The following is a 13,665-nucleotide window of genomic DNA, read 5'->3' as shown; positions in this document are numbered from 1 at the left end:
TCCTGAATACAGCACACTGATGGGTCTTGAGTCTTTATCCAATTTGCCAGTCTGTGTCTTTTAATTGGAGCATTTAGTCCATTTACATTTAAAGTTAATATTGTTATGTGTGAATCTGATCCTGTCATTATGATGTTAGCTGGTTATTTTGCTCGTTAGTTGATGCAGTCTCTTCCTAGTCTCGATGGTCTTTACATTTCAGTATGATTTTGCAGTGGCTGGTACCGGTTGTGCCTTTCCATGTTAAGCGCTTCCTTCAGGAGCTCTTTTAGGGCAGGCCTGGTGGTGACAAAATCTCTCAGCATTTGCTTGTCTGTAAAGTATTTTATTTCTCCTTCACTTATGAAGCTTAGTTTGGCAGGATATGAAATTCTGGGTTGAAAATTCTTTTCTTTAAGAATGTTGAATATTGGCCCCCACTCTCTTCTGGCTTATAGAGTTTCTGCCGAGAGATCAGCTGTTAGTCTGATGGGCTTCCCTTTGATGGTAACCCGACCTTTCTCTCTGGCTGCCCTTAACATTTTTTCCTTCATTTCAACTTTGGTGAATCTGACAATTATGTGTCTTGGAGTTGCTCTTCTCGAGGAGTATCTTTGTGGAGTTCTCTGTATTTCCTGAATCTGAATGTTGGCCTGCCTTGCTAGATTGGGGAAGTTCTCCTGGATAATATCCTGCAGAGTGTTTTCCAACTTGGTTCCATTCTCCCCGTCACTTTCAGGTACACCAATCAGACGTAGATTTGGTCTTTTCACATAGTCCCACATTTCTTGGAGGCTTTGCTCGTTTCTTTTTATTCTTTTTTCTCTAAACTTCCCTTCTCGCTTCATTTCATTCATTTCATCTTCCAGGGCTGATACCCTTTCTTCCATTTGATCGCATCGGCTCCTGAGGCTTCTGCATTCTTCACGTAGTTCTCGAGCCTTGGTTTTCAGCTCCATCAGCTCCTTTAAGCACTTCTCTGTATTGGTTATTCTAGTTATACATTCTTCTAAATTTTTTTCAAAGTTTTCAACTTCTTTGCCTTTGGTTTGAATATCCTCCCGTAGCTCAGAGTAATTTGATCGTCTGAAGCCTTCTTCTCTCAGCTCATCAAAGTCATTCTCCGTCCAGCTTTGTTCCGTTGCTGGTGAGGAACTGCGTTCCTTTGGAGGAGGAGAGGTACTCTGCTTTTTAGAGTTTCCAGTTTTTCTGCTCTGTTTTTTCCCCATCTTTGTGGTTTTATCTACTTTTGGTCTTTGATGATGGTGATGTACAGATGGGTTTTTGGTGTGGATGTCCTTTCTGTTTTCCTTCTAACAGACAGGACCCTCAGCTGCAGGTCTGTTGGAGTACCTGGCCGGCTGTGTGAGGTGTCAGTCTGCCCCTGCTGGGGGGTGCCTCCCAGTTAGGCTGCTCGGGGGTCAGGGGTCAGGGGTCAGGGACCCACTTGAGGAGGCAGTCAGCCCGTTCTCAGATCTCCAGCTGCGTGCTGGGAGAACCACTGCTCTCCTCAAAGCTGTCAGACAGGGACATTTAAGTCTGCAGAGGTTACTGCTGTCTTTTTGTTTGTCTGTGCCCTGCCCCCAGAGGTGGAGCCTACAGAGGCAGGCAGGCCTCCTTGAGCTGTGGTGGGCTCCACCCAGTTCAAGCTTCCAGGCTGCTTTGTTTACCTAAGCGAGCCTGGGCAATGGCGGGCGCCCCTCCCCCAGCCTCGCTGCTGACTTGCTGTTTGATCTCAGACTGCTGTGCTAGCGATCAGCGAGACTCCGTGGGCGTAGGACCCTCTGAGCCAGGTGCGGGCTATACTCTCCTGGGGCACCGTTTCCTAAGCCCGTCAGAAAAGCACAGTATTCGGGTGGGAGTGGCCCGATTTTCCAGGTGCCGTCTGTCACCCCTGGAAAGCGAACTCCCTGACCCCTTGCGCTTCCCGAGTGAGGCAATGCCTCGCCCCTGCTTCGGCTGGCGCACGGTGCACTCACCCACTGACCTGCGCCCACTGTCTGGCACTCCTTAGTGAGATGAACACGGTACCTCAGATGCAAATGCAGAAATCACCCGTCTTCTGCGTCGCTCGCGCTGGGAGCTGTAGACCGGAGCTGTTCCTATTCGGCCATCTTGGTTCCTCTCCCAGTTTCTTTATTTATAAGATGGGGATAACATTCTGGTCCATAGAGTCATCAAGAAACCGTAAAACATAACATGCACCTCCCTTCTGCTGGGGTAGCTCTCTCTCTCCTGAGGCATCAGTGAATTCCTATTGGGGAGGTGGGGAGTGGTGGTTAAGAGCATGGATTTCGGAGCCAGCCTGACCAGGTTTGGATCCCAGCTTCACCACTTACCATCTCTGTGACTGTGGGCAAGTTACTGAATTTCTCTGTGCCATTGTTTTCATATCTGTATGACAGGGCTAATAATAGCACTTGTCTCACTAGATTACAAGGATTAAATGAGATAAAGCATTTTTTTTTTTTTTTTTGAGACGGAGTCTCACTCTGTTGCCCAGGCTAGAGTGCAATGGTGCAATCTCAGCTCACCGCAACCTCTGCCTCCCAGGTTCAAGCGACTCCTCTGCCTCAGCATCCCAAGCAGCTGGGACCACAGGCACGCGCCACCATGCCCGGCTAATTTTTTTGTATTTTTTTTTTTTTTAGTAGAGATGAGGTTTCACCATATTGGCTAGGCTGGGCTTGAACTTCTGACCTTGTGATCTGCCTGCCTCGGCCTCCCAAAGTGCTGGGATTACAGGCATGAGCCACCGCGCCCGGTCGAGATAAAGCATTTTCAAGACTCAATAACAATGCCTGGCCTATCCAAAACCCCCAATACCTGTTAACTGCCTTTATTATTATTATCATTATATAATAGATTGTGTTTCCCTTTTTGCCTTGACGGCCAGGGAACCCACCACTGAATTTCAACCTTATCTTTAGACCTCCACATAGGACCTAATGTCATGTGTTTCTGTTTCTGTTTCCTTGTCATTCTCTGGCCTTATTTAACTATTTGGCTCTCATTTCCCTCATTACCCTGATTTCTGTATGTTATTATATTATATGTATTACTATACGTTGTTTCAGAACAAGTTTGGAATTAATACCTTAAGAAAAATATATCAACAGTTTGATTCAGACTGGCCTGTTGTAGTCCAGGGTGATCTTGAATTAGGAGGTGAACTGTGCTATTAAAAATAAATTATTGGCTGGGTGCGGTGGCTCACGCCTGTAACCCAAGCATTTTGGGAGGCTGAGGTGGGCGGATCACTTGAGGTCAGGAGTTCAAGACCAGCCTGGCCAACATGGTGAAACGCTGTCTCTACTAAAAATACAAAAATTAGCCGGGTGTGGTGGTGTACGCCTGTAATCCCAGCTACTTGGGAGTCTGAGGCCAGAAGGATTGCTTGAACTTCGGAGGCAGAGGTTGCAGTGAGCCTAGATGGTGCCGTTGCATTCCATCCTGGGTGACAGAGTGAGCCTCTGTCAAAAAAAAAAAAAGCTAATATTTTGGAGGGCTTATTGTATATTAGCCATTGTCATGTATCCTTTGTGCGTATTTCCTTAAACCTTACAATGATCCTATGAGGCAGGGCCTGTTATCTTTTCATTTTGTAGTTGAGGAATCTAAGGATCAGAGGGGTGAAGTGATTCAGCCAGCAGTTGCCAGCTGCAAGTGGCAGAGCCAGGATTCAAATGTAGTCCTCCTGACTCCAAAGCACATACTTTTACTCCCTGTTTGATGTTCTAGGGGTCCCCTGAGCTCTTGGAGGCAATGGAGGGATGATTTCAGGCAGCTGACTGATGCCTTCTCTCCCTGTTCTTCTTCCTCTTCTCTTCCCATTTCTTCTAACTTCTTCTCTCTGCTTCCTGCGTTCTCCAGAGCCCATGAGGGCCCCCAAAGGCCTGGCTTTTGCTGAGATCCAGGCCCGCCAGCTGACCCTGCAATGGGAACCACTGGGCTACAACGTGACGCGTTGCCACACCTATACTGTGTCGCTGTGCTATCACTACACCCTGGGCAGCAGCCACAACCAGACCATCCGAGAGTGTGTGAAGACAGAGCAAGGTGTCAGCCGCTACACCATCAAGAACCTGCTGCCCTATCGGAACGTTCACGTGAGGCTTGTCCTCACTAACCCTGAGGGGCGCAAAGAGGGCAAGGAGGTCACCTTCCAGACAGATGAGGATGGTAAGAGTCTCAGTCCCAATTCCCAGGGCCCTGTGTACCTCCCACAGATACGCCATGTCTGAGACTGGAATTTACTGAGGGTATTTTTTTTTTTTTTGCTTAGAATTAAAGCAACTGTATAACACCAAAGTAGTGATAGCTCCTATTTTTTCTCTGGAAGACTTTGGGTTAGATTGGTCTAATTTCTTTCCTTAAGTGTTTGAAAGAATTCAGCAGTGAAGCCATTTGGGCATAGAGTTTTCTTTGTGGCAAGGTTTTTAGTAAATTTTAGTTTTTAAAATAGATATTGGGATATTCAGATTTTTTTATTCTTGTATCAGTTTAGATGGACTGTATTTTTTAAGGAATTTGTTCATTACACCTAAATTGTCAAATTTCTTGAGATAAAGTTGTTTATAATTTTTTTTATTTATTTAGAGACAGAGTCTTGCTCTGTTGCCCAGGCTGGAGTACAGTGGCACCATCTCAGTTCGCTGCAGCCTCCTCCTCCCAGGCTCAAACGATCCTCCCACCTCAGCCTCCTGAGCTGGGACTACAGGCATGCACCACCACACCAAGCTAGTTTATTTATTTTTGAGGCAGGGACTCACACTTTTGTCCAGGTGGGAGTGCAGTGTCACGATTATGGCTCACTGCAGCCTCGACCTCCCAGGCCCAAATGATCCCTCAAGCTCAGCCTCCCAAGTAGCTGGGAATATAGACGTGCACTACCATGCCTGGCTAATTTTTTTGTATTTTTTGTAGAGACGGGGTTTTGCCATGTTGCCCAGGCTGGTCTCGAACTCCTGGGCTCAGGTGATCCACCCACCTTGGCCTCCAAAAGTGCTGGGATTACAGGCATGAGCCACTTCATTTGCCAATATTCTTTTATTATATTTATTTAATGCCCGTAGGCTCTATAGTGATAACACCTTTTTCATTTCTGATATTGGTAATTTCTGTTTTCTTTTTTTTTGTTTACCCTTGTGAGGACTGTATAAATTAATCTTTCCAAAGAACCAACTGTTGGCTTACTTGATTTTCTTTATTTTCTATTTTTTATTTCCTTTGGTATACTTTCTTTGGAGTTGATTTGCTGTTTTGTTTGCCTTTTGAGATAGAAGTTTCTTAGATCATTAATATTGAGCCCTTCTTCATTTCTAATATATGCGTTTAAAGCTACACATTTTCCTCTAAGTCCTGCTTTAGCTGTGTCCCACAAATTTTGATATTTCCTATCTTCATTATCATTCAGTTCAATTTGTTGTCTATACAATTGAACTGTTATTTCTGTTATAATTTCTTCTTTGACTTGAGTTATTTAGAATTATGTTGCTGAATTTCTAAGCAATTGGGACTTTTCTTTTTTGTTTGTTTTTGAGACACAGTTTCACTCTGTCACCCAGGCTGGAGTGCAGTGGCGCAATCTTGGCTCACTGCAAACTCCGCCTTCTGGGTTCAAGCGATTCTCGTGCCTCAGCCTCCTGAGTAGCTGGGATTACAGGTGCCCGCCACCACGCCTAGCTAATTTTTGTATTTTTAGTAGAGACAGGGTTTCGTCATGTTGGCCAGGCTGGTCTAGAACTCCTGACCTCAGGTGATCTGCCCACCTTGGTCCCGCAAAGTGCTGAGATTATAGGCATGAGCCACTGCGCCTGGCCAGCAATTGGGACTTTTCTAATTGTCTTTTTATTATTGATTTCTAGGTTAATTCCACTGTAGTCAGAGTATATACTCTAAATTTTATCTTGTGAAATTTGATCTTTACTTTGTGGCCCAACATATTGTTAAATTTTGGTAAATGTTCCATGTGTATTTGAAAAGAACATGTATTCTGTTGCTGTTGAATGCAGTGTTCTACATATGTCAAACTAATATTTAGCCCTTAGTACATGTCAAGCACCATTCCGAATGGTTTTAATATATTACTGCATTTAATATCCATGACAACCCTATGTGGTAGGTTACTATTTCTATTCCCATTTTATTTCTATTCCCATTTTACAGAAGAGGTCACAGAAAGCCTGGCTTTCTAACCTGACCATCTGGCTTCACAGTTGTCATTCTTTTTTTTTTTTCGAGATGGAATCTTGTTCTCTTGCCCAGGCTGGAGAGCAGTGGTGCAATCTCAACTCAGTGCAACCTCTGCCTTCCTGGTTCAGTGATTCTCCCACCTCAGCCTGTTGAGTAACTGGGATTATAGGCACCTACCACTACGCCCGGCTAATTTTTTGTATTTTTGGTAGAGACGGGGGTTTCACCATGTTGGCCAGGCTGGTCTCGAACTCCTGACCTCAAGTGATCCGCCTGCCTCGGCCTCCCGAAGGTGCTGGGATTACACGCGTGAGCCACCGTGCTCAGCCAGTTGTCATTCTTAAGAGCTACACTCGAATGCTATCACAGGTCCGAAGCCTTTCCCTGGGTTCCTATAGATCCCAGTTACCCCTAAGCTCCTTGGTTTATGGCTTTGTCTTGCTGCCGCACATCCACAGTTTTCTGTTCTGCACAGCAATGGCCTAGATGCAAAATTCAGCTCCTTCCTTACTTTCTGCTTTTCTCTGCCTTAGGACTTCAGCTTTCCCGTAGTGGTTTATCAAGGTATTTTCCCAAACAAAGACCATTCTTTTCCTAAATGACACTCCTGTGCCTGCCATTTACAGTATACATGTACACAAAGGAAAACAAAACAAAGCCATGCCTGCAAGTGTTAATGCTAAAAAGTTAACAGTATCTCTGGGTGATACAATTGTAGATGCCATTGATTTTCTTTAAGCTCATTTTGATTTTCTACATTGAACATGTCATTTATGTAATTAGAAATTTTTAGACAGGAAAATATCTCCACCCATAATCCCGATAACCGCAATGCAATTGCTGTTTTCATTTCTCTGGCCCATGTGCATATTTTCTGAAAACTACCCAACTGGAACAAAATTGGAGCCTTCAAACGTATTTCTCTCCTGAATGCAACCTACCCAGTAATGAAAATGCCAGCTATCCATTTTGAGTACTTAGTAATAGGTTGAACCATATGCAATTGCTGATGTTTGCCTTGGGGCTTTATGTACATCACATCATTTGAGTCCTGGCTTGAGAGGGGTTATATCATTCCCACTTCACAGCTGAGTTAAGTAAGGTGCAGAGAGGCTGAATAGTCCATGAGAACCAGGTAGGAAGCGGCAAGGCTGGAATTTAAACCCAGGTGTCTGGCACCAAAGCCCACTTTCCCCTGGCCCTTGCCGCCTTTCCCTTGCAGTGCCCAGTGGGATTGCAGCCGAGTCCCTGACCTTCACTCCACTGGAGGACATGATCTTCCTCAAGTGGGAGGAGCCCCAGGAGCCCAATGGTCTCATCACTCAGTATGAGGTGGGTTTGGGACCCTATTACATTGGGGACCCTGGTCGAAGGTGAGAGGTGACCCTCTTTCTCTCTGCTGCTACGGTAGGAGGTGCATGGGAGGACAGATGTGATTGTCATAGTTTCTTCAACTATGGCCAGGTCTGTGCTCTGTGCATTCTAGAGGAGGGTCCTGAAGGCAGGAGGGAGAGGCGAAGATGACTAGAAGCCTGACTTGATGGCATCCATAGTCTCTTTTGCTTAGCCTTATCTCTCACTTCCCTGGAACATGGTGGGTGGAGGCTGCTGGTCAGGGATGCTCTGCCCATCCAGTGCCCACCTGCCTGCCAATCCTGCCCCCAGATCAGCTACCAGAGCATCGAGTCATCAGACCCGGCAGTGAACGTGCCAGGCCCACGACGTACCATCTCCAAGCTCCGCAATGAGACCTACCACGTCTTCTCCAACCTGCACCCAGGCACCACCTACCTATTCTCCGTGCGGGCCCGCACAGGCAAAGGCTTCGGCCAGGCGGCACTCACTGAGATAACCACTAACATCTCTGGTGAGCCCCACCTGACCCGGTCCAGCCTCTTTGGAGGTGGCCCAGAATCCCAGGGTTCCATGGGCAGAAGGGAAATGGGGGGCATCCTGGGGGTAGTTACAGAGGGCCCCTGCTGAGATAAATATGCCATTTAGGAGTTAAAGTCAGGCTCAGGGAGGATGAAGTCAGAGGAGTCAGGAGACTGTGGTCAGTGGAATCAGAAGATTGAGGTTGGGGCCGGTGCCTGAGGTCAGGGGCCAGGGTAGCTCAGGTCATGTCAGCAGGAACAAAGAGGCTAAGGTTGAAGTAGGGGAGATCTGAGGACTGTGGTCAAGGAGGCTGGAAGCCTGGTCTTCCTGGTCCAGTGGCCAAGCTCCAGCTTGTGACCCTGTCCCCTTCTCCAGCTCCCAGCTTTGATTATGCCGACATGCCGTCGCCCCTGGGCGAGTCTGAGAACACCATCACCGTGCTGCTGAGGCCGGCACAGGGCCGCGGTGCGCCCATCAGGTGGGAAAGCGGGGACGGAGGGGTGGGAGTACAGGGCCTTAGGGAAGAGGCCCCCACTCTGACCCAGAGCCCCAACCCAGGCCAGCTCACCCTTTTCCTCCCTCAGTCTCCCACGCAGAGCTCGGAGTGTCTGGAGGAGATTGTTCTGTGATGCTCGGCAGGCGAGAAGCCTGCAGTCCCTCCCCTCTGAGGCCATGGGTCTCAGATGATGACTGTCAGGAGGACCCTGGATAGGTCCAGCCTGGAGAGGGGACTGTCCAGGCCTGTCCAGGGGGCCTTTCCTCAGACACCTTGGAGAAGTGAAACTCTGGGGGCCTTATATCATCCCAGCCTTTTCCTGGAAGCACAGAGATGGGCTTTCTAGAATGCTGGGGCAGCCAGCCAGATAGGGCCTTCTCTCTGGAATGGCTAGGAGCTTGGCTTCTCCACTTCCTCTCCCCAGAGGAAGCTGGGCTTGCTGGTGCCGTGGTGGCTGCCTCTGCTGGGGAGAGGGTGCTGGAGACAAGACTGTGTGTGTGTGTGTGTGTGTGTGTGTGTGTGTGTACGTGGGGTGTGAACCTGGGTGTGTCTTTGTGATAAAGACATGAGATGTGTGGTGTGAGAGTGTGTGAGAGGTGTGTATGGGAGACATAAGTGTGCATTTGTGTGAGAGTGTGAGGATGTTTGTGCAACCGTATGCACGTACTGTTAGCCAGACCCTGTGCTAGGGGCTTTATCTGCATGAAGCCATTTATCCTCATGGCAGCCCCGTGGCATGGGTATTATTACCTTCATTTTACATATCAGGAAACTGACTCAGAGAGCCTAAATCACTTGCCCTCAAGGCCACACAGCTAGTAAGTGGTGGAGCTGGGATTTGGAAGCCAGGTCTATCTGCTGTGCCTGTACCTTTTCTAGAAGTTATAGAGCCTCCCTGCCCTTCTGGTCCACACCTTCTTTCCACGAAGGTACCTGCTCTGGGAGAGGGTGACAGCCTTTAGGTGGGGGGGTTTGAGGGTCCTAGTCAGTTCCCCAGGAAGAGAGTGGGCTGCCCGGGTGACCATGGCAGTCCCTCACCTCCTCACTCCCCACTGTATCCTCTCCTCTTCTGCTTTGTCTTCCCTGTATTTGCCACTGCAAATCCTGCCCTGGGCTGTTCCCAGACCCTCAGGGAAGACCCAGGAAAAAGTCATGGGGTCTGCAGGGCCTTTTGCCTGTTGCTGGAGCCTCAGGGCCCTTATGCCGCTGAGTCTGGGATGGGTTGGGAACCTTTCCTTCCTTGTCCTCTTGAGGGATCCTGTGAGCAGCATTGGTGAGGGTCCCTCAGGATGATGATTGCAAGGCTAGGTGGGGGCAGGCTTGGTGGGAGGGGAGCGGCAAGATGGCTGCATGACCCTGGGCATGTCCCGTTACCTTCCTGAGCCTCAATGGGGATTATTCTAGATTAAGATGCACTTTGTTCATGGCTAATGTTAATGATTACCTCCTGGTGGGATTTAGGGCTAGGAGAGGCCTGACCTTAGCCTGGGGTAATGGAGGCTGAAAGGGGCTTGGACTGGTGTTTATAATGGGCTAGTGACAAGCCATGGGCTGGTGTCCAACACTCTGGGATGATTCCCCACAACTTAGATGCTCCAAAGAAACATCTGGTGAGCAAGGAAAAGGCATTTCTGCTTCCCCGAGCAGAGGCTGTCAGTATGGGATGTCACACGCCAAGACGTGACCGAGACTGTAACTGGAAATATTTAAATTTGTCAGGATTCACTTATTTACTCTCCACTTTGTTCTGCAGAGGATTTGGAGGAGCTCATAGCAGAAACCTACTTAGTAAAGAGATAGAATAGAAACACAGCTGGGACCAGGGAGCACGAACCAGAGTGGGCAGTCAGGATCCTGAAACAGCAGGGCTCCGATTTGCTGATCAGAGGCTGCCTTGGCATTGGGAGGGTGCTAGAGACATAGTGTTGGGTGTCCTTGTTTGCTAAATGACTGTCTCTCACTAGAGGTCAGTTTTAGGGAGCCCAGATGCCTAGTGTCTAGCACAGGGCTCATCGTCTGAGCTCAGTCATCTCTTTCTGAATGAATGAATGAATGAACCTGGCTAACCCTGTCATTTACTGAGTCCCAGAAGGGAGCTTTCAGTAGCTTTGGTTTCCCAGGTCTTGTGTCACACGCACAGGAGGACTCATGGAGGAAGCAGGCTGGGGCCTTATGGCTTGGTTATATTGAGCAGGGTCCATGATCCTCTTAGCCTGGATTAGTAACAGGAATAACCGCTGACAGGTGCTGGCTGCTTGCTTAACTTGCCTGTTCTTCCCATCTGTCTTCTGGAACAGTCTTGCAATTACTCCCATTTTATGGGGGAGGAAACCGAGGCCCAGGGAGGTTAGGGGACTTGCCCAGCTAGTAAGGAGCAGTGTGTGGAAGTTAGTCCCCAGGAGGGCTTGACCACAAAGCCCATGCCTTTAGCTGGCTCTCCCAGTCCTCTGGCCGCCTGTGATCCCCTGTACGCTCTCCTCCCTGTCCAGTGTGTACCAGGTGATTGTGGAGGAGGAGCGGGCGCGGAGGCTGCGGCGGGAGCCAGGTGGACAGGACTGCTTCCCAGTGCCACTGACCTTCGAGGCAGCGCTGGCCCGAGGCCTGGTGCACTACTTCGGGGCCGAACTGGCGGCCAGCAGTCTACCTGAGGCCATGCCCTTTACCGTGGGTGACAACCAGACCTACCGAGGCTTCTGGAACCCACCACTTGAGCCTAGGAAGGCCTATCTCATCTACTTCCAGGCAGCAAGCCACCTGAAGGGGGTGAGGGACGGGCCAGGGTCATGGTGGGCGTGGTTGGGTGTGGGGGATGGCAGACAGGGGATACCTTGGAGCAGGCCCAGCACATACTCCAGGCCCAGCCCTTCCCATAGCCCCACCTCCCATAACCCCACCTCCCACAGCTCCTCCTCCCACAGCCCACCCCCATAGCCCTACCTCCTGTAGCCCTACCTCCTGTAGCCCCACCTCCCATAGCCCTGGCCCCACAGCTCCTTGCCCATAACCTTGCCCCTCCCATAGCCCTGCCTCCGTTTGCCCACCTCCCATTGCCCCACCTCCAATAGCCTTACCTCCCATAGAGCAACCCCCACGGCCCGTCCTCCCACAGCCCCGCCTCCCAGAGTCCCTCCCATAGTCCCTCCTCCCATAGCCCCGCCCCCGTGGTCCCACCCCCTCCCATAGCCAGCCCTCCTGACCCCAGGCTCCTTCCCACAGAGCACTACCCCGTTCCTGAGCCTTCTTTCCCAGTCTCCTCCTTTCTATCCAGGTCCCCAGTCTAGTCTCTGCCTCTTCCTGAAGCCCTGCCTTCTATCTTAGATGCTTCTCTTCCCAGAGGAGTCCATCTCAGATTCCAGCGTTCCTGTGTTAAGGCCTAGGACCCGCCTCCTCCCTGAAGCCCCACCCTATCCTCCAGGCTCCTCCCTCCTCTGCTACATGACTGGTTTCTTGCCTGGTTTCTGACTTCCTAGCTGGACCTCTGGCCCTAGGCCTCGCCCCGATGTCCGAGGCCCCGCCCATTTCCCCATGACGTTTGTTTCTCTTTTGCCTCCGATCTCATCCCCCTTTCCTAAGGCACTGCAGGTGCCTCCCCTCTAGGCCCCGCTCTCAAGGGTCCCCCCAGGCCTGCCTTCGGGTGGGGTGTCCCTTGATGCCATCAGCACCAGACAAAGCCCTGAACAGGCCCAAGAAACGCTGTCTGAGGTTCCCACCCTGGGGAGGGAGAGGTCGGGGCTTCAGCAGCGCTGAGACCCCCATCTGTGCCTCCAGGAGACCCGGCTGAATTGTATCCGCATTGCCAGGAAAGGTAAGTCCGCTGAGTTCCTGCAGCCTTTCAGCGGCAGGTTTCTCACCTGCCGAGCGCTGGGGAGGTGGATCCTGAGGACCTAAGGCTGTGGGAGTAGAGGAGGGTGGTTGGGCAGGCCTGAGGCTAGGAGGGGCTTCTCTGCTGGGTTTCCATGTGCCCTACCTCAAGGGCGCCTTCTCCCAGGCTGACAGCAGGGGCCTGGAGCAGGCTTGTGGAGAGGAGCCATGGGGCCTTGGGGGTGGTGGGTACTGGGTGCTGGTTCTGGGTTACGTATCTACCCGGCTTTCCTGTGGTGGGGGAGAAGGTGAGGTCAGCATGGGCCCTGTGCTGTAGGTATCTTTCCTGCTTCCAGACAGGGAATGTGGTTGGTTTCCCATCCTGAGATGGACTAACCATGCCCTAGGTACACAATTCCTAATCCCTATTACCTCCCAGGAGGGCAAGAGGGTGGGGCTGAAGCCCAGGTGTCTGCTCTCCTCTATCCACTGAGAGCTGGGAGGATCTGAGAAAGTGGGGAGCGAGGGAAGCTATTCCTGGCAAAGGAGCCATGTCAGTGAGGACTGTGGCGTGGAAGTGCAGAAGGTATCAGGGATGGTGAGGAGGTAGATTTGCTCAAAAGGCAGGACACATGTTGAGGGTGTGGGGTGGTTTGTGCAGCCCAGTTTGTTCCTTGGGCACAGCCACCTACAGGAGGGGCTTGATGGTCCCTGTCTCTCCTCTGATCCCATGTTCTGCTTTGTTCTCCCCAGCTGCCTGCAAGGAAAGCAAGCGGCCCCTGGAGGTGTCCCAGAGATCGGAGGAGATGGGGCTTATCCTAGGCATCTGTGCAGGGGGGCTTGCTGTCCTCATCCTTCTTCTGGGTGCCATCATTGTCATCATCCGCAAAGGGTGAGTGAGGCTGGTGCCCTGTCCCACCAATGGTTTCTACCCCTTAGAGGCCTGGTGGCACAGAGGAGTAGTGGCTAAGAGCTGGTAGGGCAGCTGTTCTGCAGTTGTGTGGAGGGCTGCCAGCCTGGGCATCGCCTCTACAGATGGATCTGACGAGCCCTCCTGGGCCTGTGACTGATAAACCCCTCCCCCTGCTGCCCCTACTATCCCTCATGTCTCAAAGGTCCAGCCTGTGTTTGCACGAAATGTGTTTCCTAGCAGATTTGCAGAGGGCAGCATAAATCCCAGGACATTGTAGAATCCAGAACCTAGGATCTTGCAGTTTCAGAAATGTAGGATTTAGGACTCTAGGAATCTTAGGCTTTAGAATTGTAGAGGCTCAGAGCCCCAGAACGTAAGAGCTGCCAGGTAGTTCAAGGCCATCTAG

General features: G+C 50.4%; 1 protein-coding gene across 11 annotated transcripts in view; it reads left to right on the top strand.

Moving 5' to 3' along the window:
• The window catches only part of PTPRU (protein tyrosine phosphatase receptor type U), a 95,621-nt gene that overhangs the window by 41,112 nt on the left and 40,844 nt on the right, over window positions 1-13,665 (top strand). For 9 of the 11 annotated variants that reach the window (XM_054439300.2, XM_054439291.2, XM_054439309.2 and 6 more), the window contains 7 exons: window positions 3,853-4,161; window positions 7,397-7,506; window positions 7,840-8,041; window positions 8,425-8,527; window positions 11,035-11,308; window positions 12,314-12,350; window positions 13,100-13,238. In XM_054439300.2, the coding sequence (XP_054295275.1) occupies window positions 3,853-4,161; window positions 7,397-7,506; window positions 7,840-8,041; window positions 8,425-8,527; window positions 11,035-11,308; window positions 12,314-12,350; window positions 13,100-13,238 (1,174 nt within the window). The remainder of the gene's footprint in view (window positions 1-3,852; window positions 4,162-7,396; window positions 7,507-7,839; window positions 8,042-8,424; window positions 8,528-11,034; window positions 11,309-12,313; window positions 12,351-13,099; window positions 13,239-13,665) is intronic. The other 2 variants (XM_063657836.1, XM_063657837.1) reach the window with 1 other exon arrangement.

This window comes from Pongo pygmaeus, chromosome 1 (assembly GCF_028885625.2).
Source record: "Pongo pygmaeus isolate AG05252 chromosome 1, NHGRI_mPonPyg2-v2.0_pri, whole genome shotgun sequence".
Lineage (NCBI taxonomy): Eukaryota > Metazoa > Chordata > Mammalia > Primates > Hominidae > Pongo > Pongo pygmaeus.
This window is presented reverse-complemented; position numbering and strand designations above follow the sequence as displayed.